At 53.2% G+C, this 18,590-nt stretch overlaps 9 protein-coding genes across 9 annotated transcripts; 2 read left to right on the top strand and 7 right to left on the bottom strand.

Moving 5' to 3' along the window:
* Positions 1 to 581: 581 nt before the first annotated feature.
* W97_04763 (uncharacterized protein) lies at positions 582 to 1,232 on the bottom strand (the record flags this gene model as incomplete). The annotated part of the gene is made up of 1 exon (XM_007782652.1): positions 582 to 1,232. One exon carries the CDS (start codon positions 1,230 to 1,232, stop codon positions 582 to 584), a length of 651 nt encoding a protein of 216 aa, XP_007780842.1.
* Positions 1,233 to 1,821: 589 nt separating this feature from the next.
* W97_04762 (uncharacterized protein) lies at positions 1,822 to 2,468 on the bottom strand (the record flags this gene model as incomplete). Its single annotated transcript, XM_007782651.1, has 3 exons — positions 1,822 to 2,098; positions 2,154 to 2,254; positions 2,316 to 2,468. The coding sequence occupies 3 exons, from the start codon at positions 2,466 to 2,468 to the stop codon at positions 1,822 to 1,824; spliced, it is 531 nt and encodes a 176-aa protein (XP_007780841.1).
* A 1,661-nt stretch (positions 2,469 to 4,129) lies between these two features.
* Positions 4,130 to 4,753, bottom strand: W97_04761 (uncharacterized protein; the record flags this gene model as incomplete). Its single annotated transcript, XM_007782650.1, has 1 exon — positions 4,130 to 4,753. The coding sequence occupies one exon, from the start codon at positions 4,751 to 4,753 to the stop codon at positions 4,130 to 4,132; it is 624 nt and encodes a 207-aa protein (XP_007780840.1).
* Positions 4,754 to 7,782: 3,029 nt separating this feature from the next.
* On the bottom strand, positions 7,783 to 8,166 carry W97_04760 (uncharacterized protein; the record flags this gene model as incomplete). Its single annotated transcript, XM_007782649.1, has 1 exon — positions 7,783 to 8,166. The coding sequence occupies one exon, from the start codon at positions 8,164 to 8,166 to the stop codon at positions 7,783 to 7,785; it is 384 nt and encodes a 127-aa protein (XP_007780839.1).
* A 558-nt stretch (positions 8,167 to 8,724) lies between these two features.
* Positions 8,725 to 9,150, bottom strand: W97_04759 (uncharacterized protein; the record flags this gene model as incomplete). Its single annotated transcript, XM_007782648.1, has 1 exon — positions 8,725 to 9,150. One exon carries the CDS (start codon positions 9,148 to 9,150, stop codon positions 8,725 to 8,727), a length of 426 nt encoding a protein of 141 aa, XP_007780838.1.
* Positions 9,151 to 9,646: 496 nt separating this feature from the next.
* On the bottom strand, positions 9,647 to 11,086 carry W97_04758 (uncharacterized protein; the record flags this gene model as incomplete). Its single annotated transcript, XM_007782647.1, has 1 exon — positions 9,647 to 11,086. The coding sequence occupies one exon, from the start codon at positions 11,084 to 11,086 to the stop codon at positions 9,647 to 9,649; it is 1,440 nt and encodes a 479-aa protein (XP_007780837.1).
* Positions 11,087 to 11,667: 581 nt separating this feature from the next.
* Positions 11,668 to 13,164, top strand: W97_04757 (uncharacterized protein; the record flags this gene model as incomplete). Its single annotated transcript, XM_007782646.1, has 3 exons — positions 11,668 to 11,906; positions 11,958 to 12,176; positions 12,228 to 13,164. The coding sequence occupies 3 exons, from the start codon at positions 11,668 to 11,670 to the stop codon at positions 13,162 to 13,164; spliced, it is 1,395 nt and encodes a 464-aa protein (XP_007780836.1).
* A 430-nt stretch (positions 13,165 to 13,594) lies between these two features.
* On the top strand, positions 13,595 to 14,561 carry W97_04756 (peroxiredoxin (alkyl hydroperoxide reductase subunit C); the record flags this gene model as incomplete). Its single annotated transcript, XM_007782645.1, has 3 exons — positions 13,595 to 13,763; positions 13,823 to 14,004; positions 14,115 to 14,561. The coding sequence occupies 3 exons, from the start codon at positions 13,595 to 13,597 to the stop codon at positions 14,559 to 14,561; spliced, it is 798 nt and encodes a 265-aa protein (XP_007780835.1).
* A 2,222-nt stretch (positions 14,562 to 16,783) lies between these two features.
* On the bottom strand, positions 16,784 to 17,888 carry W97_04755 (uncharacterized protein; the record flags this gene model as incomplete). The annotated part of the gene is made up of 3 exons (XM_007782644.1): positions 16,784 to 16,861; positions 16,915 to 17,796; positions 17,847 to 17,888. 3 exons carry the CDS (start codon positions 17,886 to 17,888, stop codon positions 16,784 to 16,786), a joined length of 1,002 nt encoding a protein of 333 aa, XP_007780834.1.
* Positions 17,889 to 18,590: the final 702 nt, after the last annotated feature.

The following is an 18,590-nucleotide window of genomic DNA, read 5'->3' as shown; positions in this document are numbered from 1 at the left end:
GGAAAAGTGATACCGCGGTAATTGGCGAGAGATAGTTTTGGTTCTGGGTCACGTGTCTTTTCGTGGGTGTCAACTTGTCTTGACGCCGCGGAGATTAAGCTGGCTATTTGATATCCTTTGTGACTTCGGCTAGTTTGAAAAATGGCTGGGAATCTACCATGGCATTGATGAGTTATATATAGATAGGATTGAATGAACTCCTTTATGGTTCAATGACCCTCCTTCATACGATATGCTGAAATCGAAAAGGCAATATGTGCTCCTCGATGACTAATGACGCTCATCCCTTGTAGCTCCTCCACGTAAGGTCATCCTGGATCTGTCATGCCAGCTCCTCCGCCTGAATCGCTGTTCAGCGGCTGCCGCCTTGAGGTTAGTAAGATTACTCGCCGACACATCCTTAGACTTACTGTTTTGTTGCTCCCCCGTTTTAGGCGTCCTGGTGAATTTCAACAAACTCAGCGGCTCATGGATACTACTTCCAGCCAGGCGCAGCGGATAGACCCGTTCCCATCAGCGCATCTATCTGTCCAGAAAGCAGCGACGGACCTCAACGTCCCACCGCATCAGAGAAGCGGCCCTCAAGCAGCCTTCCCACCCTCCTCTTCACTCCTTCCCTCCTCCTCTCCCATTCCCCGCAACCTCCAGAAACCCTTCCCATAACTAACAAGCACCTCACTCCCCCTCCCAATTCCCCTTGCCCTCCTCCCACTCTTCCCAGCCCCCAGCACAAACACCCCCATCCCCTTCTCCACCACCTTCCCCTTTCGAACCCACACTTCGCGAAACTCAGCATTAGGTCCCCCCGCCTCTATCCCCCGATAATCATTTACAAACCGCGCCTCATTCCCACCCCTCCCCGCATCAATCCCCACGCCGGCCTCAGCATCTAGACTCAGATCATAGTCGCTCCCCGGATCTGCGTCCTCGGCCCCGTGCACGTGACCTCCGTATAGCAGGATGAAGCTACCGGGTGGGAGGTCCCGCGCGGCGAAGAGGCCGTGCTGGCCGTTTGCTGGATGCGCGGGGTCGCTGATGGGGCGGATGCGGACGAGAGGGGAAGGTCCCGCAGGGCCCTGCTGCTGAGAGGCGAGGATTTGGGCGTTGGGGGGAGGCGTGCGGAGGGTCGCGAGAGTTGAGGAGAGGAGAGAGGGGGAGTAGGTGGGTTGGATCAGGTAGGGTAGATGTGGGGGCCAGTTTTTGGGGAGTTGCGGGCGCGTGGATGAGGGCATCTGAGCGTGCTGTGGGGATGCTTGGCGGGAGGGTACTCGATGGGGTGGAGAGGGAAGGGGCACGTGATTAGCCGAGCTCTCCAGCTCACAATGCTAAGCCTAGGACCTACGACGGTGTTGCGAATTCGAGTCCAATCAATTCAGAATCAGAGATGCATGACATGATGGTGGAACCATGTCGATTATAGTCTCGATCTCTTCAAGCGTTCGAGGACTATGGACATGCAAGTAAACCACCATCCCACACATTACGACCCCCTTCATACAAACAACTCATCCAACTTGTCCGTCCACGAATTACATGAGTATTGCTAGATCGCTTCGACGAAGAAGCCGCCTGCCACGCACTGAAACTAGAAGGACCACCATGCGATATCATCGAAGCCTCAGGATTGTTCTCCTTGTCGTGCAATGAAGCATCGACCGTTGGACCAGCAAGGAGCCTATAGTCACTACCGATGAATCCAAACCCCCAAACTGAATCCCCAACCACGACAAATTCTCGAGCATAACCACGTCGCCAGCCAGTCTGCTCTCGTCAGAAGAGCAAACTCACTTAACGGCGCGACATCCCCATCAGCTCAGCCGCTTACAAAACGTAAGCAGCGAAGCCGAAGACGGCAGCAAGACCAGCGCCCGAGGCAGCAAAGGCCTTGTTGGCAGCACCCGTGAAGGTGGCGATCGGGCCGCTCCTAGTGGCAGATGGGGAGCCAGTGCCAGCTGGGTGGGTGGCAGAAGAGGTGATGGGGGTGGTGCCGTTGTTGTAGTGGGCGCTGCTGGATGGGACATGGGGAGCTGGGGCGCTTGAAGAGGGCACGTGAGGAGCCGGGGCGCTGGAGGACGGGACGTGGGGAGCGACCGGGGTGCTGTAAGATTGGGTGTCAGTAAAGTATATAGGATGGGAGAAGAGGGGACAAGTACCAGGTGGCGCACGAGGTGACAACCGAGGAGGTCATGGGCTTGGTGACGGTGCAAGGGCAGTCGGAGATAGTCAGGGTGGTGGCCTCGGTGACGGTGTAGGTCTGATTACGGGCTTGTCAGTTTACAGCTTCTCGAAGCAGAAGGGTTGTCAATAGAACGTACGGAGCCGCCGTGGGTGATCTCAGTGGGAGTAGGGCAGTAGGTGGTGTAGGCAGTGACGACCTCGGTGATGTAGACCGGGGCGGTCGAGTTGCCTTGCCATGCGGAGGCGCCAACGGCGAGAGCGGCAGTAGCAGCGACGGTAGAGAAGCGCATTTTGACGGTATTAATATTTCAATTGGAGGAACGGTAAGTGGATGTTTGTTGGTTGAAGATTGAGGAGCTGTTCGGCGTTGGAAAAACGAGTGAAATCGGTGATAACCGGGGTGTTTGCTGAACGAATGTGTGTGGGTGAAGAAAGAAGAGTATCGAGGAGGAAGTAAGAAAGGTTTATATCGGGCACTCAGATTGAGCATGAGGGAAGCGAAGGGTACCGGGGGATCAACAGCCACTAGACCCGCAAACAAGGCCTCCATTGGACATGGTATGACTGCCGTGCTGCGGGCTTAGATTGGCGTAAATTGGGACCAGGAACAAGCGCTTGAACGGCTGGCAAGGAAGAATACGGCCAGAGGGCCGATGACACGGAAATACAATGCAAACTGCTCAGAGTTTCTCTTACACTTGCTGGCTACTGAGTGCTCGGATCTACCTACCTACCTACTTAGGTACCTGTAACTTCCTTGTCGGAAGTCTGCCAGCGCACTTGAATGCCACCGCCTCCTATCCAAAGTGAACCACGGTGGTCTCTCAATGTTCTGGCGATACGGCAGCGAGTCAAGGCGTGGTCCATGCGAGGCTGCCAATTTCCCCTGACACCTTCCCGATTCTGGCAGGACCCGGACATCCGATGTCCCCTCATCTTTCCGCACAAGGCCTCAGCTGTGATTCGCTCTAGCAATCTTACTTGCAGCAACAACAAGAAGCAACGGCAGCGTCCACCTCAGCAACTTCAGCCAGACACCGGAACCAGTAGCATGGGATGGCAGCTGAAGGCGGGACTCAGCAGGAGTGTCGCACGGCATCGGTACTGCCTCAGCTTCTTTCGAACTGGGTATTCTCAGCTCGTCTCGATGAGAAACCGCTCATAGCAAACATTCGGTCGTCACCCGCTGCCCATAACGATCACGACCCTCAGACTCGTTTGCCTTCCGCATCAGACGCGGTCCGATGCTGGTGATTCCGCACACCAGAAATAGCACGGCGTCTGACGCTGGGAGTCCGGCAGAAGCGGCGTGACCTCCGTCTTTGCGCGGTCTGCGCCGTTGGACTGATCGGCAAGCAAGGGAGCGGGTTCCTGCATGAGTTGCCACTTCAGCAATCGAAAGGGGGAAGGTCGTTCCGGAAAGCCTCCGAGAGGCCTTAGATTGCGTTATCCCTTCTTAACGACACGAGCGGATCAGTTCCCATCGCACCGACACGACGGGTTCTATATCCTGTATTAATGTACAGCGCTTGACATGAGTGCTGACAGAGGTGAGGAGAAAGTAGAACAGCGCCGCTGCGTGCCATGAGAGTCAACTAGTTGATGAAGCGTGTCCAGCGCGCGACTTGGATCTGCGATAGCTTGAAGGACTCTCTACAATGAACCGTATAGCTCTACAGCTTCGAAAGTTGGGTTGGTAACTAGGCGGGAAAGAAATCGAAGGAGTATCTGCAGGAGGGAACTCTGCTTCGAACATGAAAAAGCATATTCATCGAATACTAGCTACATGCTAATCAGGACAGGCAGCAACTGCACTAAACAGCATCTCCAGAACCAACATGATATGCTCAGACCCTGCCAACTGCGCAAACATTCGAAGTCATTACCTCCATCTATCACTGCAGAGTACTGACTGTTCGTCCTGGGGCAGGATAGGGAGTTGCGAGTGTGACTATCCTAATTTTGACAGCGCCTCATTCTCCAATCTCTCGATGTCCAATTCTCTAGCCTCCAACTCTTCTTCATCCAGTTCACCTACTTCCCATTCGTCTTCCTCCAGTTCCTCTTTCGGTTCCGGACGTCTCATTCTGGCACGTTCCTTCATATTGAGAAGACATTCCTCCCGGATCGGCTTCTTGGGATCGCCTGGCTCCAATTTTACACTTCCGAGTGCTTTGTCGATCTTTCCCAGGAGCGCACGAATCTGCTTCTTCAACTCTTCCTTCTCGGTGTCGCTTCTGCCTTCCTGGCTGTAACTGCTTACGGCGGCGTCCACCTCTCTGAGATCAGTCACGAGATTCTGCGCGATATCAAGCGTGTCCTTGAACTCCCCTTCGCTGAAGTTGGCGTGGAAGGTTCCGTAGTTGACCATGAGGTCGTGCAATGTCATCTTGATACGATCCGCCGTTTCTCGCAGTTTCCGGAATTGGTGGAGTGACCAGGGATTTTGGTAGGTGAGAACCGCGTTCAGCTCCATGCCTTGGTTTTGAATGACTATGCGTTGTGTTACGTGGAGGAGCCACTTCAGAGTCTCCCATTGCGTGTTGAATGGTCGAGCTGATGGAGGAGAAGACATTCTGTGTGTGTATGGACGAGTCTTTTCGTTGCGGGTCAGCGTGTTCAGTCAGAGTCACCTGGGAACATATCCTTCTTATGGACAGATGCAGCAACGCTAAATATTGTTCAATAGAATGAAGGAACTGGTTGTTTCTTTGCTGGTAGAACTCCCACAACGTTCTCTGACCTTCAGCCGATCACCCTTCTATTCTAATTCGGAAAAAACAACCGTCCACAACAGACTAGAACCGCCGCGGGCCACTACGAAAGACTTCCGCTCACTGCCGAACGGCATGCCGTCATCTCGTGCGATGAGCACGAGTCGAAAGCACCAAGAGCTCTCCAGAAAGAATCTCCATCAAGCACTCCACTAACGCACGGACACAATCCAGAAGCATCCTGCGGTTTTCTGAGCTCATCTTCGCATTATCCTCAATGAGTAGGGTCACAAGCGGCCGCATCTCATAGAAAATGCCCATGATTTGCGTCCCCCGCGCCCAGTACACAAGGATATGGCGTGGCAGCCCGCCCCCTCTCTAGCATCTGGCATTGTGGAAACTCGGATCTCGGTCTGCCTCACCACCCTAATGATGCGGCGAAGTGCTATCGCATCATCTCGGATTTAGGCAAGTTCGCTACGGATTTCTTGCGCGTAGTTGACGGTGTTACTGGGGTTGACGTCGAAGCGAGTTGCACAGGCTCTCAATCGTACAAGGAAATCATACAGTTGTGCCACGAGTGGCGCTGCGGCTGGCCTCTTGACAGTACGATTGAGTGGCATGTTGTAAGGTTGTTGGTGCTTGCGAATCGGACTCTCTTCTTGGCACGTGAGGGGATTTGGCGACTTGGCTTCTGTTGCTGGGAAAGTAGCAAAGAGTGGGAGAACGAGTTCGTGACCAGAGGAAGCGATTGAGTAAGAGATGGAAGCGATGTTAGCTTGAGATGCAAGCTGGAGTCTGGAGACTGGATTTGCTCAATGATGAGCTGAATGGGATACCTTCAGGTATATACGATTGGACAAGGTAAAGAATTGCGTTGTGGTTCAGACAGGTCTCCATCGAAGCTCAACGAGAGGCGCCGTCTCGGTCACACCAGACACGGTACGCAAGCATATACTTGTTCCGAAAATGCCGATCCAAGACACGAAGCCGATGTTCAAAGACCCGTATAAGACAGACCCAAATCAACGCATTTCTTCTCGTGAGATCACTGCATTGTTTGAAACACCATCGTACGGCTAGCCGGGCACAGGAACAAGGCACGGCTTGAGATGGATGACCGGTATTCGTTTGCTGGTTGTTTCGAACGAAGCCATGAGCATAGAGACAACGCTGAGCAATCGTGCGATGGCGAGGATCACCATGTTCATCATATGGCTGACGTCAGGTTGCATATATTGGAAAGAGCAGATGCCAATCACTTCAGCAATGGTTCCAAAAGTTATTTGTTCTATTGTCTGTATCACGCCCGCGCACCTCGAAGCCTGAGCAAAATTTATTCTACCTATTCGCACATCGCAGAACTCCCTTAACAAATCAATGCCAACAAGAACGCCTCCTCCGGCGACCCGCAGGCACCGCTAAGTACCACTCCGCCATTCTGCGTCCGCAGCCGGAAGCGCTGTAAGCTCTCCATATATGATCGTTGCCAGTTTTTGCGCCAAGTCATGACTATGATGCGTCACCGGGGTTACACCTAGCAGAAATGATTGCCGCTTGCTGCTCAACAACTTGTCGCTAACTCTCACCAAGAGGCGGCGGCCTCACGATCTCTCCCGACATGATGATTGCCAAGTATTGCACCAGCCACCAGAGACGATATGGATCCCAACGGTCCGCCTCGAAGCTTGGTTCTTTCCCGTCGGTGAGCAACCACACCAGCTCTCTCAACACCGTGACTACCCCCAGAATTTGCCACCCACGATCACCGTTCACTTTCTGGTGTCGTGGGGGCATACACACTATGCACATGTTAGGCAGGAGGCGTCGAAGCTCTCGTACATCCATCTTGATACCGTCAAGCACGCCGCGAATGTATTCTGCGTGGTTGGCGACGCTGTTGGGATCGGCTAGAAAGAGCCTGTGACGGGCTTCTAGTCGTCTAAGGACATCATACAGTAGAATTCCGGCTCGTGCGCCAAAAGGTAGTTCTTCAGGCATGTCGGAGGGGAGTCCACCGCAATGGGAATCTTTCCTTGAGTCGTGAGCGTTCACAGTCAAGTGGTTGTGAGTGTAGCAACGATCAAGCGCGCGAAGAGATCTGTAGGAGAATACAACCGGATGAGAGGTGGATACGAGGGTTGGCTTAACCGGCAAGCTGTAAAGAAAAACGCTGGATTGAGGGCTAACAGGACAGATCCCGCTGTATATATGCCAACCAGAGCAAGAGCTCCTCCGGGATTCGGACGCCTGTTTGATCACAGACAGACAGTGGGGTGCTCGCCGAAACGCACATGCAAGACATCGATTACTCTTTAAAGACTGGCATGAAACAAGACAATGCTCTGCCTAAAGGACATTATCGGAGCGCATTCATCATCCGAAACACCATTCTAGAGTTTGTACTGGACTAAGAGAGAAACAGCCGGGTTTGCATCGTCCGACCTTCCCACACCATGGTTTGTGTGGGAGCACCGAAGCCAGTACCCGAAGGACTAGAGATCTTTGTCAGCAGATCCTGAGGGAAAAGTCTGAGATGCAACTGTTGGTGAATGAGTCACCTTATGAACAGCTCCTCACCGTGCCGTCTGTCCCACTGCCACAGCCTCCGAGGAGTCGAGAGGTTACGTAACGCTGTTCATACTCACGAGACCGAGCCAGGCGCGTCAGCAATATCAATCTAGTTTCGTGGTTCTATCTCCGCCGGTCTATCTGGAACACACACCGAAATCACAGAGGATTGCGCATTATGGAAAGCTGACATCGAGGAGATTACATTGTAACACCGCGAACGACCCACAAAACCCAAAGATCGCCTTAACATCGGCTCAGAAAGTTACAGCTCTCCCCGGACCCACGGTCCAACATCCGCCTAAGAGCGAAGGAGTTCTCAAAAGTCAGGATTGATCTCCGCAAGAGCCGACATAACTCCCAACACCCTGCTCTTCCACCAAGCGTTGTAGCATGGCTGTCCTTCTTGATAGCGCCGGCGCAGCGGCTCGATCTTCTTGAGCGACTCAAGCGCTTCAGCGCGCTTTCCCGCCAGATCGGAGAGCTCACAGTCTAGCTGGTTACTGTAGTCGATATCATGCTGGAGGTCCACAAGCCCTTGGTAGAGGGGATTGGCGTGTAGAAAGAAGAGCTGTATGTTGACAGCGAGGTCCACGCCGCGGCTGTCGTTCATGCAGAATCTGCGGGCCTCGGATACGATGCCTTCCAGGTTGCGCTTGATGTGGCAGTTGAGAGGGTTGTTGATTTGTATGTCGATAAACATAACGCTTTGAGGTTGGAGCTTTGAGTATTTCTTTAGGGTGTATGCAAAGTGATCTGCGACTGTTGAGGAAGCAAGTGTGGGTGATTTGCTGGGTATTTAACAGCGTCGGATGAGTCGACGTCGAAGAAGCACTGTGATCGTTCCAGAACATCGTACTTGCAGAGGTAAAATGAAACAGTCTCATGGCGCACAGTCATGTCTGTGAGCGTTAAGTGAGGTGCATAGTTTTGATGCAGAGTTGTAAAGAAGACCAAGACAGGGAAACGGAGTATCAGATGACCGTGCAAGGCAGAGGTATCAATGAAAATGCATGATCGAAGAATTGCAGTGCTGATTCAAAGCGCTGATAGAGTGTCGTATATCTTAACAGTGACTGAAAGACACAACACTGGTAAAAGAGCTATTAAACGTGACTAACAAGCCGCCGAAGCCGAGGTTTAAGACATTCCTTGTGTCTGGAAAGACTGGTAATTAAGTACGCAACGCGAAAGAGCGAATATCCGGTAACATGCATGGTTGAGCCCTTCATCCCTTCATCCCTTTGCAGCGCTATCTTCGCTACCGAGGAAGATAGCTCCAAGCCTCGCTCAGAGTCATTGCTCCACTCTCTGTTTGGAAGTCCAGCAATTCAGCGAGATCCACTCCGACCTGATCGAGCAGCTCCATCACATCCATGACCCTACCCTCCCACCATTCCTTGCGATATCCCCGCTCCTCTTCGCACTGCTCGCCGAAGCTGCCGAGCTTTTGGATGTTGTATCTCACAACGGCGTAGGTCTTCACCAGACGCACGTAATCCTGATTCTCCCAATCACCCGCCTCCATCTCGTCATGCATGTGCTCTAGGGCATCGTAAAGTGGATTGATGTAGAGAAAGAAGAAGTCGAGATCTTCTGGGAGTGTTCTGCGGCTGGCAAGGAACCTTCGGGCTTGAGCTATGATGCCTCGAAGGATTTGCTGGATGCGGGGGATGCGAGGGACCATGATGGACCTGAGATTACTTTTTGCTTCTGTGCTTTGGGATCTTTGCTTGGAGTGTGGTTAAGGGATGGTGAATGAACGATAGATGGATGGACTTGCGGTGCTTGCTGGATACTTATATGCACCGGACCACTGCAGACCAGAAAATTGTGTGGAGGCATTGTTCTCTTTCCGTGATGGTTTCACGGTATTTCCTGATGCACATCGCTGTCTATGGAAAATGGACGAAGCATTGAGCTTTGAAGACTTAGAGCAAGAGCTGGAAGACAGCGCTGAAACCGCTCAGAAGAGAGCTTCGTGTCCGATTACACAGAAATGGTGCGCGGTTTCTACTCGAGCAAGCACATTTTGAAGCGGTGTCTTTCTGCTCGGTTCGACAAGCGGCGAGACACGTCTGGATTCTGGAACAGTTGGGTGAATCGATTCTGATCTTGAGATACTTTGCTAGCCTCATTCATTCGAAATGAATAGTGCTCATTTGAGTCCTTGGATGTTCGGACTATGCAACCAATCGCAACTTCTTCCCTGCAACAGCATCCCACTCTTCGTCCCAACCCCTCTTGCTCTCTTCGAGAGCACCATCTCTCAAGTTTTGCAGATTCTTTCTATCCTCCCCCAAAAGCTTCACTAGAAGGCCACCAAGCTCCTCCGCACTTCCGAAACCCATCCCGTTGACGCCTTCCGTCACCAGCTCTGGCCAGGCCTCATATTTGCTCCAGCCTAGGACGGGAAGGCCAGCACCAAACATATCCACCACCTTCATGGGAAGATCCACGCCTGATGACGAGGTGTGGAGAGAGATGCCGAGATCGGCAGACCCGAGCAATTTGGCGTAGTCTTCAGTACTGAGCCATGCGGTGAGGACAATAACATTGAGAAGCTTCTTCTCCTGGTTGAGAGCTTTAATTTTAGATAGATAGTGCTCCTTCTGCGGACCTTTGCCGGTGATGATAGCGATAAGCTTCGGCAGATTCGTCTTGGTGACTGCCTTGGCCGAATAGCCGACCAGCGCATCCAGCAGGATAGAGAAGTTTTCATCCGGCGTCCAGGACGTTGAGCTTACGACCAGCTTCCATTGGCCTTGCTTGATGTCTTCAGCATATTGAGCTGTTTCCGGTAGCCTCGATAGGAACTCGAAGCGCTCCTCTGACACGAGTGGCTGGAAGTCTTTGGTTGGTCTGTCATGGAGTGGCGATGCGGTAATGCCGTGCTTCTCTTCTAACACTCTCGCCATTGCATTCGTCACAGCGAAGTGGGATGCCGCGAACCGAGATAGAAGCCCCTCGTATAGCTGAGATATCTTGACAAGTGGGTGCCCAGCTCCAAGTCTCAGGGCAAGAATTGAATAGCCAAAATTGTGCCAGTCAATGATGAGACTGGTATTACGGAAGAAACATAGAAATGCCGCAACAGCGAGCGTGGGCACTGCAGGAGGATTTTGCACAAGCATCCACCGTGCCGGCCGCGTGCGGTATCCCAGCGCATAGTATAGAGTCCATGTCTGCCAGAGAACCTTGAGTGGCGCCAAGAGTAGAAATGAGGGAGCGCTTTTTGCCCGCAGACCCTCTGGCACGGGCGCGAGGGGAATGACGCTGATCAATGGGTTGGATGCAATATCCGGATGGACGTCGGATTCTTTGTACCCTATGAGATCGACTTTGCCTCCACGCTTTGCTATACTCAACGCATGATACTGCATTCGGGGGCTTCTACCGATGTCCCCCAAGACGACTACCTGCACCGAGGTCTTGACCTTCCGCCTCTTCCCATTCGCAGATCTGGGCTCTTCTCCATCCTTGCTAGGTGGGGCATCTGCTTCTGCATACGGATCATATTGAGTTGGCGCGGTGATAAAAAAGACGGTAAGAGCGGTCGAGAGGGCAGCCAGGAAACTGATGATGGCGCTGCCGAGATACAGATGAGAGAGCGGTGCGAGCATGTTGTCGTGACTTCTCCACGTGGATGTATCTCGTGCTTGGCGGGGGACGGGTCTGGAGTTTTCGAAACACCCAAGGACCCCTCGACCCCCTGAGCTATCCCTAAATACCAAGAAACGACCTCGGGACGACGTGAATGGCCCGGCGCCTCCACCGTCACTTGTAGTCTGCTATGGGATTCGCAGGGCATTGATAAGCCTCCGCATAGCTTCCTTTGTTCGTGTTGCATCTCCGCCTGCCGTTGTGTCCCCATCTTGCTTTCATCGCTGGGTGCCGGTCTCCCTCAACAGTAACTGCCGCACCGATCGCGCCTTCCTCGTCTATGGCCTCGACCTACGCGCTTCCTCTGAATAGCGGCACGCATTTTCAGCATGGCCACCACCATTCGCGCTCGTACAACCACGTCTTGCTTGGAGAGAGGTCACCGTCCTGGGCCCCGCATGTGAACAGCGCAGCGGTGAAGAAAACTCCCTCCACGGGCAGTCTGCACAGCCAGGCGCAAACACGTTCGTTTCTACCTATAAACAACACCGAGCAAGTGCGTTTGAACGGCAGAGCGCAGTTTTCTCCACCACGAGACGCAATGCAGGCGCGATCAAGAGCCCGCGGGGAGTCGGACCTGGGTCGTCCCGCGGTCAAAACAAATCACAATCATGGCAACGGGTTACCGCCAGTTGCTGAAGCGTACCATAATCATGATCATTCGCATGGAGAGAAACATTCGAGGCTCACGAAGTACCTGCTGGACCGATGTCACATGGGGTCGATTCTACACAGCATCTTGCTGGAGAAGGATTCCAGACGGATAGCGTACTTCGCGGTGTAAGTCTCTATCTTGTTTTGACAGTAGCAGCGCTGACAGTGTGTATGTAGTCTGAATCTCGCCTTTATGCTCGTACAGTTTTTCTACGGGTTTGCTAGCGGATCCCTGGGTCTGTTGACAGACAGCATACACATGCTCTTCGATTGCGCGGGTCTAGCTGTCGGCCTTGCTGCGGCTGTCATGAGCAAATGGCCGTCGAACACCCGCTACCCCTACGGCTATGGAAAGATCGACACCCTCTCTGGGTTTGCCAACGGTATCTTCCTCATGTGAGCAAGCCTGGTCACCTGATTAGATTGACTTACTAACCGATTGAGTAGGCTCGTGAGCGTAGAGATCGTCTTTGATGCCTTCGAAAGGCTCAGCCACGGTCACGAGCTCAAGAGACTGAACGAGCTTCTGATCGTCAGCGTCCTCGGCTTCCTTGTCAACATCGTAGGTCTTACAGCCTTCGGTCACGCGCACCACGGCCATGGCCACGACCACGGTCACTCTCACGGCCATTCGCACGATAGTCCCAGTCACAGTCACAGCCATTCTCACAGCCATTCCCACGACCACTCGCACAAACACACCCACAACCACAGCCCCTCCGCACACTCTCCAGCACCCTTCACCTCCGCCGCCACCCCCACCGCGCCCTCCCCGCCAGCTCACTCACACCACCACCACGACAACGAAAACATGCAAGGCATATTCCTGCACATCCTCGCCGACGCCCTCGGCTCTGTCGCCGTAATCATCAGCACGCTCCTCACGAAGTTCTACGGCTGGTCCGGCTGGGACCCGCTCGCGTCGTGCATCATCGCGATTCTTATCTTCTTCTCCGCGTGGCCGCTGGTCAAGAGCTCGGGTGCGAAGTTGATGCTCAGCTTGCCCGCGGATGTGGAGTTCAGCGTCAAGGAGACGCTGCAGGAGATCAGCGGGTTGAGGGGCGTGGTGGGGTATAGTGTCCCAAGGTTTTGGTTGCAGGATCCGGGGATGGCACATGCGGACGCGCATGCGCATGAGCATAAGCATCAACACGGTCATGGACATGACCACGGACATGGGCAAGGGTGCGAGAGCGAGGGCCATGATGGGCAGCAGAAGGTGTTGGGCGTTATACATATCAGTGCTGCACGCACGGCGGATCTGGAAGATGTTCGGGAACGGGCTGCGCAGTTTTTGAAGGGGAGAGGTATGGATGTTGTGGTGCATGTTGAAAGAGAGGGGGATAGGAGATGTTGGTGTGGCAGCGGTGTCAAGAGTAGCTGACACTGCGGGGCCTCTGATGCTCGGTTGATGGTAACTTCACTATGTGAGCAGTAGGCTGGAAAATACCTACGCATCTTCCGTTACGTTTATGATATCTAGAGTAGAAATATGGATGATTACCATATCTGCTAGAGGCTCTGACCGGATCTCATGAATCACTATTGCCCTAGCTGACATCTCCTACGACCTCATCCGAATGCCCTACGTAGGCAGAAACATAGTGGTATTCAATCATAGCCGTGTGGTTAGAGGTTTCAGGTAAGAGAGCTGAACGTTGGACCTGCATGAACCCATCGGCGGTTGTGGCGCGTCGGATTGCGCGCAACAGCGATCCTCTGACGCCATCGCGGCTATTTTTTCTTGAGCTCTCAATATCACAAAACTGCAATTGCAGTTCACAAATAGCATTTGCAAACTCCAGAATCCTATCATGGCCTCATTCCTCCCGCGAGTCGCTCCTAGAGCTCTACACACCTCCCTCCGCGTCATTGCTCGTCCCAATATCCGCCTACAGCGACCATCCGCGCCCCTCCTCCGCCGCTTCCTAGCTACGCCTTCAGATCTTGGAGAGCAGCCACGGTTACGGATCGGATCCACTGGTGCGTATAATATACTAGATGTCTCCATGTACAGAACTGCTGATGGTATATTCATGTAGCTCCGAATTTCAAGGCGACAACAACGGCGGGAGACATCGACTTCCACGAATTCATCGGCGACAACTGGGCGATCCTCTTCTCGCACCCTGCGGACTACACACCAGTATGCACAACGGAGCTGGGCGCCTTTTCGAAGATGAACGCGGAGTTTGACAAGCGTGGTGTGAAGATGATTGGGCTTGTAAGACTCTTCACGACCTTCGAACCCACATCCCACTATAGCCAGCACCAACCCGTCCCAACCCAATCTCCAAAATGCCATGAATCCGCTAACGGTACACCCACCTCCAGAGCGCCGACCCCCTCAACTCGCACAAAACCTGGATAAACGACATCAACGAAGTCTGCAGCACGCGCGTCTCCTTCCCCCTGATCGCGGACCCCGACCGGCGCATCTCCTACCCCTACGACATGATTTCGCAATCCGACATCGAGCGGACCGCCAAAGACGGCTCGCTACCCTTCACAATCCGCAGCGTCTTCATCATTGACCCGGCCAAGAAGATCCGGCTGACAATGCTGTATCCCGCGGCCGTAGGGCGCAACACGAGCGAGGTGCTAAGGGTCGTGGATGCGCTCCAGACGGGGGATAAGAAGGGCGTGGTTACGCCGATTGATTGGCAGAGGGGGGATGATGTTATTGTGCCGCCGAGCGTGAGCACGGAGGATGCGAAGAAGAAATTTGGGGAGGTGAGGGAGGTGAAGAGATATTTGAGATTTACTAATGTTGGGGAGTGAAGGGGGTGATGAGGGGGAACGATTGGGGAGCTGTTGAGGGGGGGAAGCTCTGGTGGCGTTGAGGATAACGGTAGGATTGAGATTTAGACATGTAAAACGCGCAGAACCATAGACATGTACAATGAAACAACTGCTAAGTAGTGGTAGCGGCTTTCGCGAGCAGCAGCGATGGCGAACTTCATCTCGGCGAAAAGCTTAGAGAAGCAAAATCATGTATTTTTTTTCACATGCGATGTTCTACGGTTCTCTACCCTTTTCCGAATTAGGCCTTCTAAGTCCCCGCCCTGGAAAGGGTGTAATCAAGTCTCCTTCCAGGTGCCGGTCAACCAGGTTGGCGCTGTGCCTCTCATCGCAATCAAGCCTAATTTCTTTCCTCGTACAGTGTAGGAGCATGTACAAAGCTGGCTTGTTCGGAAATCCTCTCTTTTCCGCATACTACGCCGAGTTCAGCATCGCTAGTCTCCGTCCTGCTGCTTTTCGTTCCTTCGTCAGCCTAACCCGTGCATCAGAAACGGGGCTGGACATCTTTCAAGCAATGACTTCGACGGCCTTCGGGTTGACTCCCAACGAATACAGACCAGGTTCGAGATGTAATCTGCAGAGTCTCCATCCTGAGTGTGATGAAGCATTCTGGACTACCCTCATCCATTTCCTCCGGGTGATTTATTCTCATTGACAACGATGGTGCGGGTGTAGTGCTTTCGTGGTAATCCTGCAATCTCACCAGCAAACGGGAATCTGGAAGCTGGGTTCCCGGTAACGACTGATGGTCTTACTGGTTAAGCGTCTTTCTACATCATGTGTGGCGATGTACACGAGGAAACGCACTCAGCATGAGAATTTACGAAGAACAGCTGGACAATACCAACTGAGTTCGTATACAAACCAGCGCTACAGCAGGAAGTGTGATATAGATTCCCATGTCCTCACCACATGCTTAGCTGATATCGACGGTCAGAAGTGCTGCCCCCGCTGCCAAGCGTCCCAGGTATCTCATGCGGCTTCTGACAGATCCCCACCATCATCTCACCTCCCACCTGCAGCTCGGGGAGGCGGGTCAAAGCGGCCTTGCAGGAAGTCGTTTTCCTGGTTTCTCCATACCGTGCTACAAGCCATACGAATAAAGAGCGGCCTAGCCTGACGCCTATTCTTACTCATTTTCTTAGTTATCCTGAAGCCGACGAATCAAAAAAGTGATCTGCACATGGTATATCAGCGAATCGGACCCCCAGGGTTTGGTTCTACCGACCCCCTCTGAAAGCTTTTCGAGGCGTGATATCTGAGGTTTTTCGGGTAAGGCTATTGACACCTTCCGATTCGTGGATATACCTTGCGTGAATCGCTCTTTTATTCGTCAGTTTCCGAACGACTAAGGAAATGAGTAGCGAGATACACCACGTACCTGAGCATCGCGGCGAATGCCGGCCCTAAAGAATGCCATGCTGCACGTGCCCATCATTTCGAAGGCGGACATGGAGATTCACTCCGCCAGATCGCCCAAGCGATGCCAGTCGAGCAATCAGTCTCTGAGGAGTCGGGAGCCGTCTCCGACAGTCGTTCTACGATGAAAGCCAGATTACTCAAAGGAGACAGAGCGGATGCTTGAGCCGCTGTGCTGGAACGAGGGGGATACTCTCTGCATCCTCGATGAAGCCGGGACCGCGAGCTTCTCCCCGCTGGATGGCCTTTGACGACAACGTGGACCGTGGCGGAGGAGGGAAGGGGCGCCGAAGGGGCGCCGAAGGGGAACCGACTGCGCGCAGCTTCTAGAAACAGTTCAACACCTCCTTGGGCCTGGATGATGACTCCTGCTGCCTACGAGAACGCGTCCAGCGGTTTAACAAGACAGACAAGAGAAAACCGGGATAAGCTCAAGAGATACTGTATGGACGATTTGGTTAAATTTGACGTATCCCAAAGTCACTGCGGGGCTTTCTGTGGTCTGAAGAGTGCATACAGCGCCATTTCCTTTATAGTGAGCTTCTGCTCAGCGCCCCTTCGTGTGCTCTTAGTTAAGTGGATGCCTCTCCGGCCGTTGTAGGCGACTTAGGCATGTGATAGTTATCTAACTGTAGCCCAGCCAATAGGTCACGTGACTGCGCGCGCGCGCGACAGAAGCGCCCACCACTACTCGATCATCAAATCATCATCGAACAACCGCCGTACTTCCTACCAAGCATCCAGCCGGGCAACTCTCCTAAGCTCTATCGAGAGCGGCGTACTCAAGCGTTTAAAACAGGTGACCAGTCCTCGCTCCTGATGTACTCCTCCATCGAAGTGACTGGAATCTTAAAGTCGAGCTACACAATATTAGCCTCGCTACTTATCACAACTTTAACACGGCACATCTTACTTGACTCGGCTCTAGCACATTAGTGTCTCCGCCAGTGAAGCTAAACTCATGGATAAAGTCAAAGCTGTCCCTTATCTCCTCCATAAAGCCCAACGGAACACCCTCGAACAGCTCCTCATTGGAGATTTGCTTGTAAGTAGTCTTGACACCGTGCACACGGCCCCAGACCTCAGCGAACTCGGGGAACGTCATGTACTCCGACACGGCCAGCAGGTCTCTACCCGGCGGCATATCGACCAACGCCTTGACGAACGCCCCCATGTCCCTGTCCACAACGACGAACGGCATCCTGAAATCGGGCGGCGCCGTCCTCGACATGAGAAAGCTGCCATCCGCCTGCTTCTGAGGAGCAAGCTTCAGGAACTGCCTCCAGTTAGTAGTGTAGTGTCCCGGCTGCACAGTGCTCATCCTCGCTGCGACACTGAGACAGCGCTCCCGCATCAGCCGGACCGTCTCGGCCTTGGAATCGAAATGATAGACAGTCTTGTACTTTCCGCCGCTCAACTTCTGAGCATCGCTGAGGGAGGAGAAGACGAAGCGCTCCAGCGTCTTGAGGACGGACGAGTCCTCAGCGGCGTCGGAGATGTTTAAGCCCTGCTCGACTTCGCGCTCGAATGCGTACTTGTTGGGGGTCTTGCCAGCGGGGAGGTTGGCATCGGGGCTCATGGCGTGGAAGATGTGCGTGAAAAAGTCGGTGTTAGAGAAGATAACGGTGGCGCCTTGGAAGGCGCTGATCAGCGATTTCCTGTCGTCGAGATCCCCCTGGACGATTTCGACACCATCGGAAGCGAGGGTTTTGGCGGCTGCCCCTGAGGGGTTGCGCGTAATGCCGCGGACTCGCCAGCCTGGAAGTTGTAGGAACGTCCGGGCGACAGATCCTCCCTGTGGTTGTTAGTCAAGTAGCGATGCTCTCGCTGGCTGGCATTAGGTACCTGAGCGCCCGTGACTCCGGTGATAACAATAGTCTTTGACATGTTATTGCCGAGTGTTGCTATTAGACTGATTGATTTGCGATGTACTTTCTGTGGTGTACTGATAAGTATTGAAGAAGATGTTCATCGCAATGATCAAGCGGCCTATCGAGCGCTTTTATACACAACTGTAGCTTATTGTTACTACTGTCGAGTAGACTCACCTTACTAGGTTCCATATTAGTTTCGGACTTCTGAAAAAGTCCGATGTCCGTGAACGTCGATGTGAGATTTTGGGCTCTTGACCATAAAGATTATAAATCAAATAGTGATTAGTAATCTTATGAATCAACCATCGAATCAAGTGTCCGAATTTGGCATAATGTAAATAGAAACATAGAATTTATCAGGCTGCTGGATAATATTCCGAGGCCTTCGACACGTTCACAAAAACGCTGGGAGCCGATGTGCGCCGATAGTTACAACTCGGCGGGGAGTATATAACGATCCCTATTAAAGATACCACTACCGAAAGGCTCCGCTGCAACTTGAATGCCGGCTTCGAGGCCAACTTCTGTAAGTATTGCCAGCGCGCGACTCGTGTGGGCCTGACGCCATACTAACGACGCGCGCCGTAGTCGCCTATCGGGATGCGATCGAGTACCTGCTCGAGCAGAACAACTCTGCGAGCACGTGGACTATCTGCACGGGGTCGCAAGGCGATATCGCGACGTACGTAGTGCCGGCCATGACGCAGGGTGCGCT

Source organism: Coniosporium apollinis (genome assembly GCF_000281105.1).
Source record: "Coniosporium apollinis CBS 100218 chromosome Unknown supercont1.21, whole genome shotgun sequence".
In the NCBI taxonomy this organism is placed as follows: Eukaryota; Fungi; Ascomycota; class Dothideomycetes; genus Coniosporium; species Coniosporium apollinis.
This window is presented reverse-complemented; position numbering and strand designations above follow the sequence as displayed.